General features: G+C 36.0%; 1 protein-coding gene across 1 annotated transcript in view; it reads left to right on the top strand.

Moving 5' to 3' along the window:
- PDGFC (platelet derived growth factor C) overlaps positions 1–27,094 on the top strand; it is a 120,458-nt gene that overhangs the window by 48,023 nt on the left and 45,341 nt on the right. Inside the window, exon 2 of the mRNA XM_058838574.1 lies at positions 21,523–21,718. Within this exon, the coding sequence (XP_058694557.1) occupies positions 21,523–21,718 (196 nt within the window). The remainder of the gene's footprint in view (positions 1–21,522; positions 21,719–27,094) is intronic.

The following is a 27,094-nucleotide window of genomic DNA, read 5'->3' as shown; positions in this document are numbered from 1 at the left end:
GCCTCCTTTACATAAAATATTAACACCAGTTTGGTTATGTGCTGATCTTTTGAAAACTGAGACCTGCACTGCTTTTAGTGCCAATTTCTACAGTACTTGAATTCTGACTTTAGACCCTGACATTCAGATCTTCTGATAACCTTTGGACAATCCTTTGTAGAGGCATAATAAAGTGTTCTTATATAAAACTAGAAGCTATGCTGGCATTAGCCTGAATAATCTGAGAACTTGAATTTTCCAGAGCTGGAGCTGGCAAGACAAGACTGGAATGCATATAATCTGCAACATCTGATTTTCAATTGTGTACTTGTTTAGAATTTTAATATAGATACAATATTAATTTTAATACTAATTATGCCATCTAATGACATGTTAATTTTCTTTACGACTGGAGACGTATTAGACAAAATCCAATCTGCCTTTTGTCATCTCTAAGTGTGTATCCTTTTTGTTGTGGAAGTATTACTATGGTCAGAAGGAGGATCTCATATGGAAAATGACAATTTTTTAATGCTGTTGAGCCAGCCGGTAGGGTGAGGGCTATAAGAACTTCAGAATAATGCCATCTGGAGCTCCTGAAGTCTGCCTCAGAAGTATTTGGCAGTTGACTTCATCAGGTCATTATGTCATTTTCAGATCAGTAGAGTGGAAGAAAGTTGGGATTCTTCCAAAATTCTGTCTTTCAATTTGGAAACAGTATTTCTATGTGTTGTCTTTTTTTTTTTTTTTTTTTTCCCCAAAAGTAGTAAAGCAGGATAAAACTGTCAGATGTGCCTGCACTCTGGTAGAAGCTTGGCAAATATTGAAAGATGGGTTTTTAAATTTTTCCCCCCCTTGAACATGGTGACATACACAATAAATTACAGTCTTTGAAAGTGGAACACCATCTGAACATACTGTCAAAAAAATTTTAGTCTAAATCTGTCCCTGGCTTTAGTAATTTAGCAAGATGATTACAAGAAGAGATGGTGGCTGTTCCCTTAACAAACTTGCGTGGGATTTGGGAAACCGATCAGGTCCTAGCCTGAAGAGGTTTTCCCAGGATTTTCAAACATCTCCAGTTTCCCATGAGGAAGGTGGCCCTTTGATGCTGCTGGAAATGTGCAGTGCTGACCTTCATTTGAAGCAGAAGGCCAAAGTTGGCTGCGTAGTGGTGCAATCTGTGCCCCCTCAGCAAGCTGCAGGCAGTGCCCTCCCTGTGGGGAAGAACTCTTCCAAGCTGCTGTGCTCTCCAGTCTGCTGCTCAGCCCTGGTGTACTGCAGACTGTGGCCACTGCAGTGCCCAAACCTACCCGAGTCGAGTGGGCAGTGCCAGAGTGCCTGTTGCAGGCTGGCACCGCCGCGTTTGCACCTTTTACCCCATTTCTGATGTGCCCAGAGTCCCCGTGGGCAGGGAGCCGCTCTGCCCAGCTCGCCACGGAGCTGAGGCACACTCAGCAATTGCAGAATGGGTTGGCTGAGGCTGGATCCAGAGCAGAATAGTACTACAGGGCTTGGAGCTAGAGCTTGTTTATCATCAATCCATGGTTCAAGGAACACGTCGTCTTTTTTTTCCCGTTTTTTGTTTTTTTTCTTCTCTTATATATTTAGGGTACTTTTGAACTTGTGCTTTTTGTGACTTGAAAGCTTGAAAGAGATGAATTACTCCAGTATGCTCACTCTTGGAAGCTTCAGCTGCTGCGGAGCGAATGCCAGCCTGCCTGCTGATGGGCACATCTGTTATATTTTATCTGTTTTGTAATCCAAATCTTTCTGAGACCATTTCTGTCCATATACAGTCAATCCAGTTGCGCCATTAGCATTTGAGTACAGATGGCAAGTGTGCTCATAATAATGTTCCTGACTGCAATTTGGATTCTGTGAGACAAAGGTTGGCTCTTGCCATTTGTGAGCCTCACAAACACAGAACTATTAAATTTTGTTAGACGTCTGCTGGGCTTTGGGTAGATGTAGTCTGAAAAAATAGTTTTACCCTGAAGACCTTTTTTCTTTGAAGATGCTGCTAACTCAGACTGCCTGATATTCCTGAGGAGTGCATCCCACTGGATTTAATCATTATGAAGAATGTGTTAGTCTGAGAGTAATCCCCAAGGAGATGGCAGAAGTTGGCTGTGCATCAGTGGGACCTTGGTGAAAGTTGTGAGAGTGACTACAGAAACTGGAGACCTCAAAAGTAGTAGAGAGAATAAATATTTAGACTGGAAAAGCTCTCAGATATTTTAAACAGACTTCTTAAAAAAAGTGTATTTATATAATACAGCTATCAAAAAACATGAATTTTTACCTATAGTCTGACAGAGAAAATTAGGTAACAGCAGGATGTTACAATCCTGCCAAATTACCCTTGTTAGAGCATAGGAACAGCACCAAAGCAATACAGGACATAAGTATCCTATAATTAATCTTAAAATTTTAGGAGTTTTTCTTCTGGGAGTTATTTAAATAACAAACAAAAAACCAAACCTAAAAAGCACAAGAAATCTCATTATCTGATAGTAATGCAGCCAAAAGAGAAAGGACATTTGCTGTATAAAGTATCTGCTGAGAGTAATTTGTCACTAGCTGCAGCCATTAGTTAACACTGTAAGCGCCACTATGATTCCGACTAAAATAGCACTTGTTAAGTTTTGTTTAAATACCATAGCAGTAATTATACTGATGTGTATTATAAGCTTCAGCATAAAAGTGACTGATTATGTGCCTTTTATAGAGGAGATGAAAAGTAAAAACGTGGTAGTTAATTATGACGTAGACTTTTCATGGCTTTCACAGCTGTATTAGGAGAATGAAGACAGCTGCAAGAATAAGCTGCAAAAATAGTTTGTTTAGCTTGCCTGCTTCCTAACTACACACATGTCCTTCTGGAGGGAGGCACCTGGTATGGAAATGTTTCATCCTTATATCTGTTCAAAAAGATATAAGCACCTTCTTGGTGTTTGAAGAAGCACCCAGAGAGTGCTAATTTAAATTAAGAAATATTGAACACCTGTGCACTTGCATGTGTGTAGTAATCCTCCATCCAGATATTTCCAAGTCCCAGAAATAATTTGGTTTCACTGCATTTTTAGGCTTATTAGTGACAAGGGTAGTTGTGTAGAAGGAGAAAAGAAGGTGAACGTGTGTGAAGAATACCTAAAAACACCTTTCTGAAACAAAGATGCAGTGAATAAACTTGGAGTGTTATTGTTATATAAGCCATAAGTTGAAGTTGTTTGCCTTTGAAGGCAAAGGCTTTTTGATCTATATTCTGCTGTTGACTAGATTTTTATCTTTCAAGAGAGATGAAAGTAGCTTAAATGAATCTGCTAAAACAATGGAAAGCTACTTGAGGGAGGTCCTATTTTGAAAAACAGAGTTAATTTGCAAAATGTAGGGTAGTAGAGCTCTCCTTTTGTCTGTGTAATTTGGTTAAACTAAAAAAAAACCAAACCTTTAACTTCTGTTCTTAAATGAGAGCATCCATGATTTCCATGGTTTCTTCCCATGTATGGAACTTGAAACATAATTGCACATGTAAGCGGAAAACAGAAAATTAGTTTTAAGTCTATATTTTAAAGCTATGGCCTTATAAACCAGAAATGTTGTCAACTTGTACATATTTTAAATTACTCATTAAAATATTTGTACTTATTTTCTTATTCATTTTACAGGAAAGGAAGAATTAGAAGTGTTTGTTGAAAACATTTTCTAAACTATTTTTTTCCCCCTAAGAGAAAGCAGGGACTTTTTCTTTTCAAACCTACTTTTTTTTTTTTTTTTCCCATTCCATTCACTTCAACATTTTTCAAAATTGAAAGGGGAGGTAAATCAATAAAATAAGGAGAAAGAGTAAAGCTTCATCTTTGTTAAGTAAGAAATTTAAATTCCTGCTTTTGGAAATGGAAGTGGAAAGAATGAGTAATGTGATATGAAAAAGTATAATTCAGGGAGAAAAGAGGCCTTTTATTAAAAATTCATGTATGGAAAAGTTTCACCACTACTGTCAGTGACTGTAGTGCTGACTGATATAATGAATTATGTCATGTAAAAATGGTATTTTATTCTAAAAAAAGTAAGAACCAAAAAGCGTAGGATAATATGGAATTAAATTGAAAGTTGTTTTTTACAGTTCAAACCGGTGAACAATCATGAATTCAGAATGTTATGAATGTTGCGTTACATTTTCACGCTTCTACATGTTTTTCCTGAACACAGCAGTCAGTAAGACATTACTACACAAACTAAGCAGGTGGCCATTTTGATATTCTCACCTACATTTCAATGTAAAACATAATAATAATTCATAATAATAATAATAATCCTGTCTATAACTAACGGTGTTGTCGGTCAGTACTTGTTAACCAGTGCCCAGTTTTGCTGCTGTAGTGACGAAACTGAGAACCCTCATTACCCATGAAATAGTTTTCTCCTTGGAAAACCTTTGCAATCTACTGTCTTTGCAAACCCAAACAAAGTAAAATTATGATCTGACAAAGGAAAAAAATAAATAACTTGTGGCAGATTATATCTGTTTTTTTTGCACAGACCTACTGCGTGGCAGTGTGGAAATGGGAAAGGTGGCTGTAGGTGTTTGCTGTCCTGGTTGTTTCACTCTTAGGGTAATGCTGTTACACTGCTTTCTCTGCTGTGACACACATTGTTCCTCTATTCATTGGATGAGTTTCTTTTTTGTTAGATCCCCACTAATCAGGGGATAGTGACCTATCAAAGTTTTCTTTAATGCGCTGTCTGATCTTGGTCACTCATACAGGAGAAGGATACTGCAGGACTGAACTTGTAGAAAAGTTTGTTTTTGTAGTTTTGTTTGTTCCTGTAACGTTAGACCAGATCTGGGGATTCAGAACTTCTCTGTAGCAAGCTGCTTTGTTATTCAGAGTCCCTGCATGATACCTCACTCCTCTGGGGGCTGTGTGCTGCAGGCAGGTAGGTGATCCCTCCTGAGCTATTTGGACAGAACTGTGTGCTTTTCTCATTCTGCAGAGTATATATCCACAGGCATCCTCACAAACATGATTATTTAGAATTGTGCATAGTGTGTTTTTGTGTGTGTGTGTGTGTGTGTATGCATGGATAAAAAAAGCAATGTATCTTATTTTGGCCAAAGTATTTTGTTGGGTTCTGCATAGTAAATGGTAGCAAATATTTCCTGGTTATTTCCTGGTTCCTTGTTAAAGAAGCCAGTCTTGGGAAACAGTCTGGCATGATGACTAACATTTAAAGTTTCTTTATGCTTTTTCATTATGTTTCCCCATGCATCCATAAAAATGGAGATTCTCCATAGCCCTTCTTTTGTTGCTGATGTAATTGCAAGTATACAAACACTGATACTTGATAACTTTACACTGAACTTCACAAATCTGAGACTAAAATAAAATTCATCAATGTGTTCTTCTTTGTTTTATTTTTTTCCCTCTAAAATGTTCTTAATGCAGTGTTATTCTCTGCATGTATTAGTGCTAGACTTTTATTGGATTTTTTTTATTTTTATACTGTGATTAATCAGTATTTCCTTCCTCAATTTACCTAAAAAGTATGTTATGCATAGAAACAATATGATTCTGTGTTAAAGAAACTGAATGGGAGAAAAATTAGTTTTCACTTGCCTTAATGAACTAGGACTGCAGATTTAGGTAAAACTTTGCCAAACCTTGGAAGAGAACAGGTATACTGTTATGTACATGTGGATGATAATAAAAAATAAAATAATAAAAAAATAAAATAGGATGACTAGTGAGTTCATAGGGAGAATAAAGGCACAAAAATGATACGAAAAATCGTTTATTTTGTCATTGAATGAAAAAGTTCATAATCCAAGTGGCATTCAGCTTTGAGAACTGAGTTTGACTGAGGGTTCTTTTTGACTTAGGTTAACAAGGCATAGCAGCTGACTTAATATTTTTTTTTCCAGTGAACTGATCTCACAGACATTGAGTGCATAAGCATTTTCTGTATATGAGTAAAAGTACTGCAGGCTTAAATAGAAGCACATATTTGCAGCTGTTTTACATAACATCTGGATTTCATCCACATTACCAGCTGTAATGTACATGGAATAAAAGAGGGAAAAAGAAGAGGAGGATTCCAGTATATTGTGTCATCAAATGACTATGACTAATTTAAACATCCAGGTATTAATAGTGGTTCAGTACTCTGAATTTAAAAGAGAAAAAAAAAAAAAGGAAACATCTACCTGTTTACACTCCCCTGTAATGATAGTAATAAATGACAGTGATCAAGGAGGATGAAATGAAGTTCTGGTGTTCTCATGTTAAGGTAGTATTAAAATCTAGACATGAATTGTGAACTTTTAAGTGCACTTAAAGAAAATAAAAAAGTTGTTTTCTTTAGCTTTGGAGGTAATGAAATACTTTCAGGTTGATTTTTTTTTTGTTGGTGTATTTTTTTTTTTATTGGTTGGTTGGGTTTTTTGGTTTTTGGTTGTTTTTTTTTGTCTTTTTTTGCTTAAGATAAATTCCATTGTACTAAAAGTGTAAGAATTTATTATGTTAGCAATATAAGACTGGTCTTCTAGCCCAGACTGGTTGGTAATATGAGCTGAGTGAAAAGATAATTACATGCTCTGCTGGAAAAGAGGACGGGGTTCTCATCATCTTTCAGGATTTATCTCCATGAGTAGACAGGCACAGTAAGTATTTATCATTTGTTGCCTTTTTTCATTTATAATTATTATTTTAACTCCTAACTTTTCACAATGATACACAATTACTTTGGCTTGTAACCATAATTTGAATAAATATTATTAAAGAGAAATTTATGACACAAAAGGAAGTGGCTTTTGCTTTCCTCTTCATACAGTAACTGTAAAATCTTTAGGGGATGAATTAAACAAGTCCTTGGGATGTTTAATTTGGAGTCGCTGATAAGTGTTGATGTTGCTTAAAATTTATGTGGCACTTTTTTAGTAGCACTAACAAAAGAAATTGTCCTATGAAGGGAATTATTAGAATTGGAAACAAGAACAGTTATAAGTCAGTGCCTTCAGTGAGACTCAGAATATTGTCTTTATGAATGACTTTGTTTGGGCTAAGCTGTGAGTAGATACCCAGATTTGCCAACTTCTGATCCCTGGTAATCCCATTCTGCACCAGGCGTTAGCGCTTGAGGGGTATGTTCTGGGGAATGCTGTGTGTCTCCTTGAGAAGAAAGGTGGTTTTGTTATCAGCTTGAATTTTAACAGCAGTCACAAGGAAAGCAAGTGATTTTGCAAATGGATGATGTGGGTTTACTGTCGTCTGCAGGATGTACCAGGAAACAGAATGAAAACCCAGTCTTCCAGCTGTTGGAGGTTGGAGGGAGTTGTATATGAAGAATTGCCAAAATAAAGAAAGAAACTGTACTTCCAGCCCCTTTATTAATCTATACTATTTTTACGTTACAAAAGTTACTTTGTTTCAATTGGGCTTTTGCCTAACATTTTCCTAGACCAATCTCTAGAAGTAGTGAGAGTAAGAAGCAGCACTGGACAAAGTGCAAATGCAGACCCTTGTAGAAACTTCTAGTCCTTGTGGGAAGTCTCCTAAAGGTAACCATATCAATACAGCAAATTGAAATGCCTTAAGACATCTTCAATCTTCTATCTGTTCTCTCACAGTTAGGTACCATTCTTCTAGTGCATGAGATGATTATGATGTGGAAAACTGCACCCAGAACAGCTGAAACACTCTGAGCTCGCTAGAATGAGTACCTGTAGCAAGGAGGGGTTCTGCTAACTCCAGCCAGCAAACTCAAAGTGCTTTCTATGTGTGTTTCTTCTAAGTGTGTGAAGAGGAAGCTATTGACCAGAATGTTAGTGGCTCTCTGATGATGTGCATAGGTGTTGTTGCTGAGAGATGGGAGCTGCCTTAAAGCCCGAATTCTGCTGGAGTGCAGCTGGTGCCAGGCTCCAGTGAGGATGGCAGAGGAAGCAGCAGGAGCAGTGCTGGCCTCGCCTCCTGCGCCCCACGGAAAGGCCCCGCTGTGGGATCCTCACAGCTGCAGAAAGCTGTGCTAGAATAATGGAGCAAATGAGAAATCCAGCTTGCAGGAGGAGAAGGGGGCACATTCTGTTCTCCTGATGTATGGAATCACTCGGGCTGCTGGTGGTGAGATTTTTACCCATTCTCTTTGTTACTCTTAAAGTGTGTTTAACATCTCTCCAAGTCTCTGCTGAACTGGAGCTTTCCATACCAAGACCGGTTAGTTCTGATGTGAGGACATCCTTGGGTTGTAATTTGAAAAATCCCTGGAACTGTGCTAGTCTGAATCTGGCTCATTTTTAATTTCTACCCTTAATTAGTTTTTCTGCTAGCAATGATTCTAATGGCATGGACTTGTTTTAGTACATCTGTTAGCACTGTTGACTTCATGTATGCCTCTGATATTTGATATATTTCACATTCATCCCTTCTGAAGTGGGCACAAAGACTTTCATCTTTATTAGTTTTAGGCCTGCAGCTTCAAAGATAGCAGAAACGGTTTCTCCTCTTCCAATTTGGTACAACACGAATCTTCCAGAGGCAAATGTGCATTCCCATGAGCTGAGAGTATGTGATCACTTTAGCCTTCATCAGATTTGGCCGATTTCAAAATGAGATGATGGCTTATTTTGTTGTTACTCCTTTTAATTATTTTCTCACTTTCCCTTGTGCTATGAACTCCCTGGGTCTTACAAGTAGATTTGATGTTACTTCCAGAAGTGCACTTAGAAGTAATTAGACATGCCATAAGAAATTAAAAGATTAGGATGAAATCCTCATCCAAGAAAACTTTTTTATTGTAAACAACAGCATGAAATCTGAAAAGACATCACAGAGCTACTTCTTCTGAACTGTGAAATAACAAATAGTATTAAATGATGGAAGAATTTCTATTTTTTCACCAGTTCTTCAGTAAATGCCTGTATATGGATGCATGTGTTTTTCCTTTCCAGCAATGCAATTCATAATCATAACTCGTAAAGAATGTTTAAATAGTTTGAGTGAAAGTTCTGTACATAGGTATTTTTAAAAAATAATAATTAAAACCACCAGTTCTTTGTATTGTGTGTATCCTGCTGATAATCTAAAAAGAATTAGTCTAATTATTTTTAATAGAGTGAGCTTTAATTCTTTTTATAATGTACAAAATAACGAATTTGAAACCAGAATAAAGTTAGTGCCCTATGAAGGAATGGATATCTGTTAGTAAGTCTGTATTTGTTACATTTAAAAGAGAAGATGTGTTTTGAAGTGGGATTTTTAGTGCTCACAGTCCAGCACTGTTCTTTGAACAGTAACACCTCATCTTAAACGCTATTTTGAAAACTTTTCTGACTGCAGAGGATCTACTAAACTTTCAGTGAAATCATCTGTTTCAGTTACATTCAGTTCTCTGCAAATAGGTGATACCATGAAATACCAGTCCTCCTCTTTCTGCTTCTTCTGAAGACCTAAACCTAAGTGAGATGAACTTCTCTGGATTTAAAAAAAAAAAAAAAAAAAAAATCCTGACCCTTGTTTTTTTGAGCATCCTGAAAAAAATTGTATATGATCCTCATGTTTTAAAATAATCTGAGGGAATAATGTTCTCAGAAGCAAACTTCTTAATTTGGTGACTACAAATCCAAATTGTGTTAAAGTGCAAGCAGAAAGAGGCAAATCAATTACTTCCCTCAAATCCAGTCAGTGAGGAAGGAGTCCTAAAAGAGTGAAATCAACAATCATCAAGACAGTTTTGCCAGTGTGACAGTGTAATTTGTCTGATGTTTCAAAAACCTCTAAAATAACCAGGAACTGAAACAACAAGGCCACCCAACCCCCCCCCTTCAACCCCTAAACATTCTCAGTTGATTTTCATTCAGCTGTCTTTGGTTCTTGTTCAGCTTCATAGTGGAGATAGTCAACATTTGGCATCTGGTGCTTCATTTTTCTTTATAGCAGTGATGCTTTGATGTGCAGATAATACTTTACCTGTGGCATATTATAATCTTAACTTCAAGCTTTCAATTTCAAACAAAACATCTGCCATAGCACATTGGACCTTTTTACTTATTTTTTTTTTTAATTGTGCAAGATTTTAATAAAATAGACTTCTGCTAAGGTGCCTAGAAATAAGAAGAAAATAATAAAATGGCTAAAAATTTGAGTAAGACATTAATGAACAAACTTTAGATGCATCTTAAGCATTGTATGTGTATAGAATTCTTTTTCATGCAGTGCTGTGGTGGACTGAGTAAACAGCACTATGGACCATCAAAGTTTGTAGGCACTGATATTGCTAAATTTCTGCAGAGGAAAACTGATTAAATATGAAAAATATTTACTTTCTTCTTCAGCCATCATGTGTAATATATATATATGTTTAGTTATTGCAGAGCGTTTATCACCAAGTGATTCAGACATCCTGTTAATTGCAGTGCTAGATTATAGATTATGCATGTATTAATTGTTTTGTTCCCTCTAATTTATGTGAAAGCATAAGCTTGCGGGCTTGATATTCCTATCTTGTTTGTTTTGCAATGAATTACTAGCTTCACTAGTGTCAAAGCTGTTGATAAATGCCTTCTGTTGGGGATGCATTGGAATTCTTAGGCATAAAATTATAAATGAAGTGTGCATCAAGATGTGAATCTTTATAAAAGCTGTTGTCTTTCATAGAAACTTGCTGCTATGCCTTGGACAAATGCTGTGCCTTAATATAAGGCACAATTGCATTTAATTGAAATTACTATTATTTTCTTCTATTTTAAAATACAAAAAATTCTTATAATTACAGCACGGGGATTAACATTTGGGTCGTTCTCTAGTGACTCCAAGTGTAACTAGGGGAAAATTCTTTCTATTTAACATCTCTTTGGTAAATAGAGTTCTGGCATTCAGTTTCCTTGTTGTCTTGAGACTCATGTGATGTGATGTGAACTTTGAATTCCACTTGTCCAAACTGCTCTTAAAAAATCCAGTTCTGTGCCTGTGAAATTAATAGTTCTACTTTTCTCCCCAAGGAGTTCAAATGACAATACAAACTGAGCCAAATCTGGCACCCAAAACCCCTTCCAAAATGTGGGTGAAGAGACTGGAAAGTGGTTTTCACCAAGTATCCTAACCTAGTTCACTGTTCACCTAGGATAAGTTACCAGGAAAGCAGGTCTCTATTGGTGTACAGATGGGTTTCCATCACACATCGGTGTTTGTTCTACCATTGACTCTTAAGGCAAAGCCTTTTAGTCCAGACTGAAGCCGATCCATTCAGGCAGTCTTTGAGCTTCCCTGCTAAGGTCTACTTTCCTTTTATACTGTTTTCATATTTTCCAGAACTGCAGGGGCACTGCAATCAACATGAATTTTAAGTAATGATTTCCCCCAACCCTCCCACATGGGCAGAAGTCTGTGCTTTCCAAAGAATTTGAAGAATACTGAAGGGTGATATAGGTGGTTTGGCAAGGGTTAAAGTTTCTAGAAAGGTAAAGTGACAGATCTGTCTTCATTCTGATCCTTAGTGGCACTGAGGACAAGACTATTGTGGAAAGCAGCATATTTCTCATGCTGGATTTCAAAATAAGCAGTGCTGATTGAGCGAATGATGTTAAAGGAATATAGCTCTGTATAGCATTGCCAAGATCCTTGGGGAGATCACAGACAGATTTAAAAGTTTTAAAGCTTTAAAACTTTTATAGTTTTGGAAAGGTTGACAAATGGAAAACTTATCTGAGACTAGAGATATTGGAGTGACTTAAGAGTTTCAAATGTCATTTTTCATATTGTAACTATGAAGCTTTTTTCAGATGCACCTATATAGAGTTTTTTTAATATTGGATTAAACATAACTCTCTAAGAGGATTTTTATATCAAAGACAGCAGAAAAAAACATTAAATCATCTAGTGATAAAAGTTTGAGCTTATTGTGTGAAGAAAAAAAAAACCTCTAAATTATTTGTGAACAAATAAAATCATAAGTTAACATGGGATATAAGGTGAACGTTGGCAGCTCTGGAGAACAAAGCCTAAATCAGTGTATCAATAAGTTTCTGAAGACTGCAGCACTGCATATAACTTTTTCGGTGGCATAAATTGTGACTGATGGTGCTTGGACCCTTCTATCAGTCCTCCTCAAAGACACCTGCTGTACTAGATTAGCAAAAGGGTCCTTTGGAAGTGTTTTTACATGAAATAGCATGTACAGTACATTAGCCTATAGGATACAGGTCTCTTATGGATGCTCCATTACGCCTTTATTGTCTTTGGAAAAAAACAAAGGTCGCAGGAAAATAAGGATAAATTGTTTGCAAATGTGAGATTGTTGTTCACCTGACTTCCCTGAAGAGTAAGGACAAAATGATCAGTTAGATTCACCAGTGGCAATTACCTGAAAATGGAAAGTGTTTTACTTATTTACAGAGAATGGCAAGAGGTGTCTCCCTGAAGCTAGAAAAATCTCTGTCCTAAGAAAATTCTCATCAGTTTGTCTAAACATCAGATTCTTGTTATTGTGGTCTGTCTGTGAAAACAGATCCTGGTTTCCATGTACACATGAATTTAATAGCCAGCAGGATCAGAGATGCATGATTACTGAGTTTTTAAAAGCATTATTTCTCCATGTGGTGTTTCTATACTGTACAAAACTTTCTCATTTTGTCCTTGCAGCACAAAGGACTGTCTGCTCTAGCTGGACTTGTGCTTCCTTTCTAAATTTCTTCTACACACACAGATACTGTTAAGTGTTGCATGATTTAACCTTCCTTTCGAAGATATTAGAAATGAATGTTTCAAATTTGATTTTGTGCTGAGTTCTGTCTGCCTGAAGGTCTTCCAGATCAATAACTGTTGCATTGCATTCATCTTTGCAGATCTGTATTCATAGTACATGACTACTTCCTGCAAAATCATCTTCTAGCAATAAAATTTTAATAAGGTGAAGACATCATTTTTTTCCAAAAGCTTTGTTTTAACAGGCTAACACCAGCTAAAATATTTTTTGTTTAAATGGATATTAAAGATGTAACATTTTTATGTCTCTGAGTTTGGAAGTAGTGTAGCCCAGTACATTAAATACATAAAGAGACACCAAATGATTTCTTTATAATATCTTCTTTGTTTATCTTGCCTTTTTTACACCAGAATATACTGGAGATACATGTTGTGTGTATGTGAGGTAAGCCTGAGACAACTTTCAGCTGGTTTTTGGAGTTTCCAGTAGCAATGTCACTTCTGCACTAAGAGTTTTGCTTAGGGTTCCTCTGCACTTTTGACAGTGAACTGAATGCCACATGTGCTTCATTCTTATAATTACACTTGCTGTGTGTGTAGGTGAAACTAGCCCTACATGCGCTGCATTCCTGCCTTCAATTGTAGCACACAAACCCTTCAATCTCTGGTTTCCTTTTATGTCCCCTCTTAGAGGACTTCATCACTAATTTTCTGAGTAAAAGTCTTTGCAGTAATACTTTTCAAAATGGTCTTGGGCAGCACAGTTTTTTTAGAGCTTAGAATATGACTGATGATCTTCATAAATGAGTTGCTATATTTATAACATACTTTACTATGTAAAGAATTACAAAAATAAAATCCATACAAACAGCAAAACAATGCAAACAGCAAACCAGAGCATTTCAGGGCTGGTGTTTCTAAAGATTATGGTGGTAGTATTAACTTTTTTTTTTTTTCTTCTTGCCACCTCTTGAAACTTGATCAGTCTGGGGTTATTTTTTTCATTGTGAATAATACCTAAAAAGAGAGAGAACTGTTTAACACATTCCGTATCCATAGAGTCTATTTATTCAGACTGAATTCCACATGGACCATGGATAATCTTTTTCCCAAATGTTTACTAGTATCTGCTCTTAACAAGTGCTGCACAATATAAACTGAAGGCACCATAAAGAAAAGACACGTAATAAAATTAAGCCTTTTCAGCAAAGCCTGACTTAAGATCAAGAAGTGCAAATTTCAAGTGGTTTGGATTTTAAATAATTTTTTCTATAAAGGAAATGAATCACATGAATTTAAAAGCATATGAAGAGCAATAGCTAGCTTTAGGAAATGAGCTACAAGTAGGTTTTAATATATGACATTGAAACTAATGCTTTTAATGGAGATGAAAGGAAATCCAGGTTCATTTCTCTGTTTTGTTGAAGTTATCTTCTCGCACTTGTAACCACTCTGTGCCATCCACAGTCTGGAAAATCAGGGTAATACTGCTCTGTTTTCCTGTCCCTTCCTATCTTGGTTGATATGTACAGCTTTTCAAGACAGACTGTGGGGCACGTGTGTGGTCTCCAGTACTAACAAAGATAATTTTGGATGTAGCTTCCAAGTGTTGTTGTAATAAAATTGAAAACAAATTGGAAGTACTGGGCTTAAACATTTTTATGTGATGGTTTTTACATTTACTTGAGTTTTTCTGTTGTTGCTGTAGATACTATTTATAGTTGTACTTCCTGTTGATGTTTGTTTACATTTCAGAATTACGTCTTTCAAAACTTTTCTAAATCAGTTCCCATAGGGAAAAAGAAACAATTATTTATAGTAATGGAAAGATTACAGGTTTGAAAGTACTAATATTTCTTCACCCAACCTTCCCAAACGCATAAGACTTTAAAAATGCTTTTTTTTTTTTTTTTTTTTTCCTTTATAAAGTAAATAAATAACTTTGCTATCTCTTGGTAGATATTTTTATCTCCAGCTGGGCAAACCTTTTCCTGGTTTCCTGGTTAACTGTTGTGTTTGTGTTTGCTTCCGGCCCTCTCAACATTAAATGTTCCTGTGTGTCTTTTCTACTGACATTTTTGATGTAGAGCAAGTTGTACTTTTCCAAGGAGACTTGTAATTCCTTCGGTCCCACACCATTTAATCACGTGTTTGTTAAAACCTGGGTGAATAACTTTCAAAACCTTTCCCTTCCTGAGTTTTCTTATCATTCAGGACCACCCATTTTACCTGTTCATTATTAAAGAAGACTGAGTCTGATGTTCTAGCCTTCCATGAGATGAACCTGGAAAATGGATCCATCACTGTATACTGCTAAGCTTTGCTTCAGCTTCAACAATATTCAATTGAAATAATTTTGCACAGAGGGACTTCTGAGTGGACATTACGTAAAATGCTTCCCCCTTCAGCAGGGGAAGAGAAAATAGGAAACAGAAAACATAATGAATATTATATAGCAGGTTGATACTCCAGAATATAGCAGAAAAGAAAAATATTAAGATTGGTCTTGTTGCAGGAAGATGAGGAAGTCCTGAAGAGCTCATGTGTTGATGAGTGAAGGCCAGGTATTTAGGCTGATTTATGTCTGCCCTGCATGCTGTTGATCATGCAGCTATTTACTGTCTGCCAGTGGATATTAACTGTATACTGGGGAACGGAATTAACTGTAATATAGTGCCTTTAAAACTTCTAAAACACTATCTGCTGGACATTTGATATCTGTTTCTCTTTATGGCTTTGCTCCTCCAGAAAGAAATCATAGTTCTGGATTAATTTGATAAGTGTATTAATAGCATTGGTTGTAGGAAGAGGCCAGAATTTTCTTTCCTTAAGTGATACCTCTTCTGTTTGAGATGACTCCAGTCACTCAAGCTAGAGGACAGAGACAGGGAGAAATACTTGACTAGAGACTGTACTTTATGTGATGGTTACTTACAGTATAATAATTTTACTAGGGAAAAACCCACCGAGACAAGAAAAAATATAAAAACACCCCAACAAAAAACAAAAGGATGAGCTTGATATTTATTTTATCCATAAGAGAAAAGAAGGATGTTAGTATAATAACTTTAACTGCTACTTTTTAAATTACAGAGTACTTTGTTAATTTTTGAATGACTGAAATATGTATTTGTCTAATGAATATGCAATGTACTAATAATCATATTTTTTTCAGGATTAAAGCATATCATATTATTATCAGTCTGTTATGAAATAATTCTAACAGGTTTATATATTAGCATAGATTCCTTTCATATTCAAGTCATCAGGGGCTTTAATATCAATTCTTGTGTTGCCAAGGCTTTACCTGGGGACATTGGAATAAATGCTTATTGAAACACTCTAGAATAATTAGATCTTTGAGTATGTGATAACAGCAAAAAGTTACCTCATCTAACATTTAGCAAAAGGAATTCTTTATCTTGGCTAAAATGTAGTATTTATCTAGTTTTAAAAGATACTGAGAAGTTCAGGACCAAGACTGCCTTCCAAAAGAATTTGGTCTGAAAACAGATCTCAATAGAGGTTACTTTTAATGCAAGAAGATTTACTGCAGGAAAAAAACAACCCAACAACAACCAACCAACCAACCCAAAAAAACTACCAAAGAAGCTCCACCAAAAAAACCACCCCTGTTTAATTGCCATTCTCGTCTTTGAGCAGAAGCCAGAGTACTAGGAAAAGTGCTGGCAGAATACTTGAAGGTTATAAAGTATGAGCTTGTAAAGTAAAAATACAAATTCATTTTTGTTTCTTGATGCAATTTGGAACTGAATAAAAAGTCTGTTTCTTTCTGATTAGTCATTATCATCTTCTGCAGGACCTTGTCACATAGATGTGTGGAAACTTTATTAAATTTGTTACTGCAGTTCCATGCTGTCGCCCTTTGATGTCTTCCCCCTTCCACCCCTCTCTCCTCCCTTTCTTTTCCTTCTTTTTGTCCTTCCCCATTGGGCCAGCTGCCAAAACTCAGGGTTCCTGAAGATCCGTTAGAAAACTTTTTCTTCTCTGCTCACTTCCTCTGTGTTCGGTCTTAAACATAATGTGAAAGGCAGAAAGACCTTTAGGCTGCAGTCAAATAGTGTATAATATTCGTGCCTAAGGTAACAGTACAAGCTTGAACCCAAAACAGTAACTGAAGTAAAAAGGAATAGGTTAAATTGTAGGAATGAAAAAAAACCCAACAAATACAGTTCTTCTATACATTCATCTTGAGCTTTTGTGAACTAGAATTTTTTCACATGTCTTTCCAAGTGTGTGAGTTAAGTATGCGTCAGAGGGAGGAGTAATGTAAACAAAATGTAATATTTATCTTACATGTTCCCACTTTGTTACTTTATATCCATATGATACTTTATAAATTGTATTTCTTACATTTTCTAATTTGGGTTAATATGTAACTATGCAAATTAGCAGAGTTCTAGTTAGAGGTTGGATTTTTGTGCTGTGATGTTGACAGCTCACATGTATATATTGTGTGTGCACTATGGGTAGTGCTCATCTCTCTAATTGCTTACTAATACTTGAAGAATCATGTCAAGACTTAAAATAGGTAGCTGTATCATAGAAGCAACTGAAAATGGAAAATCCACAGAAGATCTGTCTCAAGAAATGTATCCCAGAAAAGCTGCAGACTGTACTGCTTAGGGAAGCTCTCTTAGGAAATAGAGCAAGTCAGTATTAAGTTTTCCTTTTCTTAGTACTGGAAAAGTGGATGGTGAAAGCAAACTCTATGAGCTTCCAAAACATTTCTTGTGTGACTTGAGGCAAAAGTTTGGGAAGAACAGACTGCTTGCTTAGTTAGGCTGAAAATGGTCTGGATGGCCAGGCTAGCTGGTAGCAGGTCGTGATGGACAGCGAGGAGTCTGGGCTTGTTTTGTCTGAGGAAGAGAATCATGTGAGGCGGTCAAAAAACGCCTCCAATTGCCTGAAGAGCAGTTACAAGGGATGGAAAATGGTTAAACTCTTCCTGTTAGAAGGTACAGAGTGTAACACCAGAACAAATCCTGAAAACAAAAATCACAAACACAAACCACAAACAAACAAAACTCAAACAAAAAATAAACAAAAAACCAAAACAACCCTCAAAACAACAACAAAATCCCCAAAACTCAAAAAAAAAACCCCTTTCCCCCCCAAAAAAACCCAAAAAAATAAACAAACAAGCCTCACAAAGACAACAAAATAATTATGGCTAAAAATTGCAGCTTGTGAGGATCAAATTTAATACTGGGAATAAACACCTTACCTAGAGAGGTGGTACAGCAACAGAGCAAGCTGTCCCAAGGCATTGCAGAGTTTCCATCTGTGAGGGGCTTTGAGCATTGTCTAGACAATGCCAAGCCTCCAGTGACTGTGCTGCTCTGGTGTGAGCAGAACTGGAACCTAAGCAGGAGCTGGGTCTGGAGGTCTCCAGTGGTCTCTGCATTGCAGTGTTTGTGTGACTTTGAGTGACTTTGCCTTGATATTTCTTCAATTTATGTGCAAACAATGTAGAACAGAGTTATTTGTCTTCAATTTTCTGCCAATAACAGATGATTTTCCAGTTTTTCTTCTGTGCCTGGCAAAAAGGGTTAAACTTCTTTAGACTGTTGTATTCAGATAATAGCTAAGAGTGCCTGGAGGCAACTAAAAAAAGAGACAGGACAGAAAGAGGTACTCCTGTATGGAGTGACTTGAGTAACTGCTTTTGAATGCAGGCTTACTGCTTCTTGAAAGTCTGGTGAAAGAGGAAGAAATAGCATATGTTACATTTCAAAGAATTTATTTCACAAAGTCTCGGTGTCTGTACAGATGTGTTCATTGTAAAAATTATATGGGAATGGTGTCCGGAAATCCTTTCAATTAATCAAAAAACCCTATTTGCCTCTCAAGTTCTACAGTAATGACCAAGTAGTTACTGGCATCTTTTGTTTCTCAGTTTTAAAACAGAAAATTCACAAACTGCAACACTGCTGTATGTCTGAAAAATTTCTAATGTTTATTGGTAAATATTTGGAGTTCAGACTTTTTTTATCTTTGGATTTGGCTTTATTTTTTTTGAAGCAGTGATAGCCACACATTAGCTAATATTCTTTCTGAAGGCCTAAAAGTTGTTTTTCATAATTTAGGGCTATCAGATGAAGTTAACCAAATAATATATATTAAGACTGCATGATTAGCAGTATTGTTGTCCTGTTGTGGAAAAAGTGTAGTTTTAGCAAAAGGATTTAAAAAATAATTTTTCCAGTACTGTGTGACCTTTTAAGTGAATCAGTGCCGAGGTCATTATTCCATCCGTGGTGCTCCTCTCTTCTTCTGCAGTTCCTTTTCTGTCTCCTGAACTGCATGCAATTTGTCTGAGTTTTAGCCATGACCCTTGCTAAAATGTAGGGATTACAATGTACTAAGAAAGAGGTATTTGCTATATTTAAAAAGTGTCAGCACTGATCTTTGTGAAATGTGTTGTGCCCATGGGGGAAGAGACTTACTTTGAAGTAGGCAGGAATGAGCTTGTCTAGTTGGTGGGTTTAATTTCAGTTTACAGTGGCATCTACTGATCTGTTTGGTGATACTGTGGTTTTTCATCTGCTTTACTACATCGGTGGAAGGGTTAGGCACTGCTGTGCTTTCAGAATGCCTGGAATCTTGTAATTTTCAGGGCCAGACTTTCTGCACTGAAGGATATATAAATCTGGTGATAGCATCTTGTACCACATCAAAGACGACCGCGGCCACTCATTCTTCAACTTCAGGCTATGTTAAGCGTGTGCCGTCCTTTCCTAATAAGTGTAACCGTGTCATATCTCTAGGTCAACTCAGGGATTTTCCCTGTCTAGTTTGACTCATTTCCAGGACTTTCTCCTGAAGATGATCTCAGTTGCTCTTCAGCTGTTGAAGCTTTTTACTGAAGATACAAATATATAGTTTTGGTACTTGTCTGTCCCCATTTTCCCAGTTGTCTCCTGGCTGAGGTGGTACTTTGTCTACCTCAGTTCTTGCCTAAACTGATGCTTCAGAGTTTTTCAAAGCTGTTTGTACAGTAATATTTTTTTTCTATTTTCCCCCCTTTTTTTTTTTTGGACAGTGGAGGGACATCAGGATGAGGGTGGGGAGGATGGATGTTCATAGAAAGACAGCCCACAGCAGCTATATAGATTTGGAGTTCTACAGATGACTGCTGTAAATCTGAGTGAGCTTGTTAGTGCCTTTTTAGTGTAACTTGGACTCATTCATACCTAAAATAAAGCCAGGAATTGCAAAGTCATTTCACAAAGAACAAAAACCGTGGTCTCATCTTAGCCATTCACAGGTAGCTGTGGTTTTCACACAGCCACTCAAAAAAAGCAGTTTTCAGACCATGCATGAACTCAGTAGAAAAAGGCTAGAATTTTGAGGTACACTGGTACAAATTCTGTAGAACAGATAAAAAGGAATATTGCAGCTTTTCTGAAGAGAAATAACAATTTTCATTCTCCAATGACAGCCATAACTTGCCTTTGTAGTCATACAAAATAATTCTTTTGTTAGAGATGAAATTCCACTGTGCAAAAGCAAATATTTGAAATGGAGCGAGTGGTCTGTGTGGGAATTTGATATGTTCATGTAACACTGTTGTATGTAAAGCAAATAGATATTTTTCCATTCAAAATGGGGGAACTTGAAGGTACAGGAGATACAGTTCAGTAAATAAGTAGTGAGTTCATTCCTTTCCCCTTTTTATTGACTTCTCATTTGATATGCCTGGACTATTTACATAGCACTTGCAGTGCTACTATTATCAGTGCCCTGATGATGCAAAAGAAAGCACCTTTTAATATGTTGTGAAATACATCATGGTTCATAATCCTTTTAGTGTTTTTAAAGACAAAACATACCACTAAGTATAGTGTTATAAGATACCACACTTTGACATATTTATCTGAAATGGTGGTCCTTTGAACGCTTTGGAAATAACACTCTGGTGCACTAATCTCTGGGAAAGTAATTTGTATTATTTTTGGCTCCCGTGTTTAGCATGCAGCTCTCAGCTGACAGACTGTACATTATAGAAAAATGTTTGTGACTCAGCTAACAAAAACCCAATGAAGTATCTAAATTAGGAATTCTGGTTTTGTGCCTTTTTTTGTTATTACTGCATGCTGTCCTCTCTTACTGAAGTCAGTCCTTTGCAAGTGTGTGTGGATGTTGGCAAGACCACACTCCATTAGTTTGATATAAGCAACCATTCTACTTAAAAGAACATTTACCATTTTCATACTGCAAGTTGAAGGCACAAGTCCAGAAGAAGAGAAGGCAAAAGTTTGTCAGACTTTAAATTGTATTTAAATATAGGTTGATTATTTTAAAATACCAGTGCAGTGTCTGTGGCCTTCTTTTCTTGCACTACATTCATTTAGCTGTTGACCTTTATATGTGGCTATATTAAGGTGCAGTTGTAGTGTGTGTTTTCATAGTAGACTGAAATATGTATGTCTTTTATAAATTCAAATGAATGTTCATCAGAATGCTGCTTATAAAGTCATAAAAAGAAGGTAAAATATCTACCTGAAAAAAACAATTAATAGCTGAAAAGAAAGTAACATAAAACCTCCATTATAAAGCTACCACCTTGTTACAAATTTTATTAATAGCTACCTCTGAGAATTCCTGTAATTTACTGAGTAAAATATCAATCTGACAATATACAGGTTTTAGAAAAACTTTAGTGTTACTGTTATTATATGGGCTTTTCAAGCAGAAATTCTTGCCAGATGAAGAAAAGTAAACAAAACAAAAGCTTCTTTATCTGTGTATACTATACCAACACTCTGGGAAAAGGAGGAGTGAGTATTGATACCTCTCTTTTCTGTCCTTCCTGTAGGTGTGCAGGACCCTCACCATGAGAAGATAATTACTGTGACTACTAATGGGAGTATTCACAGCCCCAAGTTTCCACACACATACCCACGCAACACTGTGCTAGTGTGGAGATTAGTGGCACTGGATGAAAACGTGTGGATACAACTTACTTTCGATGAAAGATTTGGGCTTGAGGACCCAGAAGATGATATTTGCAAGTAAGTTACTTCCCCTTTCACTTAGGAAATTCTGAAAGGAGGTGATTTGAGATGAAGGAAAATATTGCTTGAGTTTTGCAAAAATCAACATTTGCATGTTAATTTATTTATAAAATGCATCTTTTAAAGTCTTGGTTTATGATTTTCTTTTATAGTACTAGAGGAGGTTTTCATGCTTGAAAGCTCTGGGGTGCTCTCATTTTTATTTCTGCATTCAGTATCTAGGCCATAGATACATTGCAACACAAAAATGTAATATATTTCATCTCCCTCTCAAGTAAAAGTTTTGACATCTAGGAAAATATTCTTGACAGAATGTTAGGATTATGAATGTCTAATATTTACAGGGTAAATTTTGGTGAGTAAGTTACCTGAAGCAGAATTCAGGTCATGACACAAAGTACTACACTGCTGTTTAGGACACCCACACACTCTACTCTACAGAATTTTAATGGCCTTAAATTGTCAAGTTATCTGTGAAAAACAGCACTTAAAGTACTGTGCTAATTGACATTCTTCAGTGGTACTGTTTTCCCCCTGACTTCAGTAAGTATCTGTGTGCGCAGTCACTGGCAAAGGTTTCCATAGGACTTGTGGAATCTGTTTCCTTCCATGCTTGTCAGCTGAAGGCTTTGTAATTTAGGAGAAAAACAGTGGTGACATAACAGGCAGAAGCACAGATGTAGTTCTGAACTAAGCCATGTGGTTGATAGTTTTGGATGTTTAGTGAGGCAGTGGGACTGACATGTATATTTCCTGTGGGAGGGTGAAAGAGGAGGGATCCTAAACTCCTGTATCCTGTATCTGTCTGTCGTCACAGCAACACATCATAAAAAGTCCTGATGTGTGAATAGTGGTACATTGTCTAGACTCTTCAGTAAATTAGGTAGCAGATAAAATATGTCATTTAAATGGCATATTTTCCTTTGATGCATTCCTGGACACGTACTTCACACAAGATTATTGTTTCAAAGTAATTTTGGGGTTTTTTTTTTGTTTTTCTGGTTTGATTTTTATTTTTGTGTACAGCATATACACACTTGACTTGATTCTTGTTTTCAGTTTTTCTAATCAACTGTTACTGCATTGGTTTTACATCTTGTATCAACTTTTGATAACAAATTTGAATTTTTTAGGGGTTATTTTTGCACTTATCCTTGATTAGGGAGAAGACGTTCATAACAGACAGATAAATACCTTTCTTTCATAATTCTAAAGGAAGTAATTACCAAGGCCATATCAGTACTGTATTAACCACTAAAACTGTATGTTTGCTTGAATGAGTGCACTCCCTTTGCACAATAAGTCTTTTTTTAAGTAAAAACTTAGCTTGCTTTTTCTTTTCTTTGCATATGGCAGAGTGAAGTGGCAAGTGAAAGAAAACCCAGGTAGGGTGACTCATTCGACCACTTGCAAAAAGAGAAGTAAGATAAGTTAAAATATTTTATAATATTATAACTAGAATAGTATTTTAATTGGAGTACATTTATTTTAAGTAAACAATGTGCTAAATACAAGAGGACTGACAAATTAAGAAACAGTAATAAGTCACTCATAATCTTCACTCAGTTATAATCTTATCGTGCCCATATTTGTGCAGGGATACCAGGAAGTTGTATGACTGCAATTCCTTATACATGTCGTACTGAAAAAATACTGGGCCTTTTGTCTTGGGAGATTAAAAAGAGAGTTATATTTCTTTGTGAAAAAGATTTATATTTTTGATTTTAAGCAGGTTTCCTCTAGGATTCCTCTGAACTTTAATTGCAGTAGTAAGTTCAGTAAAGGAAGAGAAATTGCACCTTGTTTGATGTAAAGGAAGTATAAATAACTAATAAGTTGAAGAAATAACTAAAACACAGACAGATTAAATATGTAAAATAATTCTACACAGGTCAAATAAGTTACCAGTTACCTGAATAATATCTGTTTATGAGTTATGTCTCGCATTTCTTACCTCTTAAAGTTCCCAATAAAATTATTTACACTTCTTCCAATACTTTTTGTAGAAAAATTAAGGGGTTTTGTTGACTACATCCCACAGTATTTATTACTATACTGGGTTTCTGCCATCTTCAAACACACAAATCAGTATTGTTGATGTAGAGTGCTCAACGATTTCTCAAAAACCAAGTTTATATGACAAAGGACAGAGTGAAACATCACATGAAGTTTAATCTATTATAATTCTTTATCTTTAACTCTGAAATATGACCGAAACTAAGTAAAAACTGCAGCCCGGAAACATTAGACTTTCTCTGCAGTGTACAGTGTGTATCAGGATATCACTTTCTCCTTTCTGTAGTGTATGAGGGAACCTCATGAGTTACCTGCTGTGGTCACTGTCACAGTCTGGGTAATGCCAGAACTTTCTCCATCATCTCTGTAGACTATGGTGCCCTGCAATGGCAGCTCCTAGGGCCAATGAGAGAATAATCTGGAGTATATCAGTTTAAGATAATTAGCTTTAGATTTAGTTATAATAATATAATATAATTAGATTTAGTTTTTAAATCTCATAGTAATTCAAACTATGGCTCATACTTTGGAGAAAAATAAAACTCAAACATATCCAGTTGTACAAGTGTTTTTTGTTTAACATAGCTCTATAAGAGGAATACATAGTAGTGGTACTTAAAAAATGTCGCAGATGTATCCTGAAGCTATGGCAAGTTTTTTCCTGTATCTGACCTCCACATTCAGATTTCTTCAGAGTCAGTTCTGACATTTCAAGCTATTCAGTGAAGTCTTTTCATCTAGAGCAAATATCACATTTTACAGATATTTTGCAGGTACCAGCCTACCCTCTACTTCAGATATTTTCCCAAATGCAAATCAAAGTGATCCTACATGGCTTTTTTTTTTTTTTCCCACTCTGTTTTTTACTTGCCATTCAACTTACAGTATTTACTAATGTAGCAAATTTCCATTACAACAAATTCTGTGTTTAAGGCCAGCCCTTCTGACTTATCCTTACCTGTAATGGTATTAACTTGCGTGTTCTGCTAATTCTCAACAGTCTTAAGTATGAGTGCTGTGTAAGTTTAAATTACAGGGGTTTTAGAATAAAATTCTGGTTTTTTGCCTGTTTTTAACCAGGTGATTTTTATCCTGGTTTTAAAATTGTGATGTACTTGAAATTCATGCACATCATGTTTGCATTCTTTTAAAAGCAGTCAATGGGGGTTTTTTTGCCTTTTTTTTATTCTTCTACTTCATTTGCAGTTCATCATTCCTCTGAACAAAATATTAAGAATCCCACTGTGTCCTTTCTAAAGTGAGCACAAACTCCACTTTATTTGAAAACTAGATCCATGCACATGTCTAGAAAAGATTTAGATTATTTGGTTGACAGTCGGGATATATATTAATCTCTGCAATATTACGGTAATTTCAGTTTCATACACTTTGTTTGATTTCAATTGTGACTTGTAAAAGAAAAATGTTACAAGCAAAAAAATCCCCCTTCAAACCAACCAAACAAAAAGGAGAAGTATGCAACTTTTGGGTGTTCTGTGCAGTACTGTTTACATGATAGAAGTGGCAGTGAATTTCTAGCAGAGGCATTGCAAATTTGAATTGTATGTCTGCCCTTTCTGCCAAAATAAAAATGCAGTTTTTCTGCTGTTGATAAGGTAGCTGATATGACAGATTATTTTCATGATGCTAGCCCCTCAATCCTTTTTTAATCATAGAGCCTTTAGACTTGTGTGCCACACAGCTCCTGTTCCCAGGGAGCTGCCGTAACTCTTCTTGACCAGAAACTGACTTTTGCTCAGCTGTTGCTTCTTGTTCAAGTTTGTTGCTTTCTGTCAATAAGAACAGAAAGTGATAACAGCTTTATGATGAACTCCTCTGTGACAGGAAGACAGATTTAGCTTTCTTCCAGCAAGAACATAGATGTTACAATTGCCCTAGAAGGGAAGTCTGATGATGTGAGTTGGTTGTACGTTGGAGCATTACAGTGCAAGGCTGAAATAGGAAAGGGAAAGCAAAGAATCTTATTTCCATCAAGAACATGTATTAAACTTGCTCTCTCCCTGTGCTTGGAGTGGCTCTAGTTGCTCATCTGAGTTGTGGTTGCAGCTGTTCTTTCTAATCATCTGATGACTACAGTCTGACTTTTATTATATATAATAAAACACAGAAATATGTCACAAATCCAAAGTGCAATTACTGTAGATAAGGTGATAAGGATAAAATACATGAGTAAAAGGCTGTGGAACAAACTGATGGTAGAATAATAAATACGATTTTACCAGCATTTTCATATTAGGATGGTTACACTAATTTCCAACTCTCTTTAGCCCCCTAATAATTTTAATTATCAGCTATAGTTCGTTTGTTTGTTTTGGGGGGGAGGGAGGCTCTTAGCAGCTGCAGATGTGAATCTGTTCATTTACATGTATAAGTAAAGCATTAATCTATGTTTTGAAAGAAATTTAAAAGCTTTTCTACTTGATACATGCAATCTGTAGAACTTTCTCATGAAGAAAATTCATCTGAAGGCAGTCATCAGTGCTAACATCGGGTAAAATCTATGCAACTTGTGGATCCTCTTCCTGTCAAATTCTTAATTAATTTTTATATATATAATTTTATAATTTTATATTAATTATAAATATAATTATTTATTTATTTATACTTGTCATATTAATTTGATATTTATTTTATATATTTAATTCTTAAATACTTAATTTTTAATCCTGGGAATATTCTTCCTCTGAGGATTCTTAGGATGATGCTTTATTATTCAGTGTCACATGTATTAAATTCACTACCTCCCCTTTCCATGTTTCCTTAGGCTACTTTCCTCCACTGCAGATCTGTTGTGACTAAGCTATTGCTTTCCATGCATGGAACACCAAGATTCTGTGGTAGAAGCTGAAATCCAGACTGCTTCAACAGTCATATGTGTTCCTAATGAATGTATTGTTAGGAAATTGTTGATAAGAATTAAAGAATTAGAAGATTTGGCTTAGGCTGATAATACTGAAAAAACTGTATTAGAGAGGAAACATAAAGACACTGTCTTTTCTCTGTGGCTATGAAGAACGAGCATGTTTGCTTAGCAGTCTTTTTTTCTTTTTTTTTGCATAATTTGTTTCAAATGGATGGTAGGCAGTGATAATTTATAGTAAACATGATAAAAGACTAAACATTTTGTTACATAATTTTCCAGAGACCTTTCTGTGTAATACAAGACACAATGAGTTATTTGTACCATGTAGAGCTATGTGGAGTAAAATACAGATGCATAACTGTGACTCTCTAATGCCTCAGTAAAAAAAGACAACATAAATTTTGCTTCTGTTTTGCTCCTTTTTATGGAAGCACCTTGCAACATCAAGAGAGTGCATGCATGAAAGGATAATA

Source organism: Poecile atricapillus, chromosome 4, assembly GCF_030490865.1.
Source record: "Poecile atricapillus isolate bPoeAtr1 chromosome 4, bPoeAtr1.hap1, whole genome shotgun sequence".
NCBI classification, from domain to species: Eukaryota; Metazoa; Chordata; class Aves; order Passeriformes; family Paridae; genus Poecile; species Poecile atricapillus.
The sequence above is the reverse complement of the archived record's forward strand: the minus strand, read 5'-3'. Positions and strand labels throughout refer to the sequence as shown.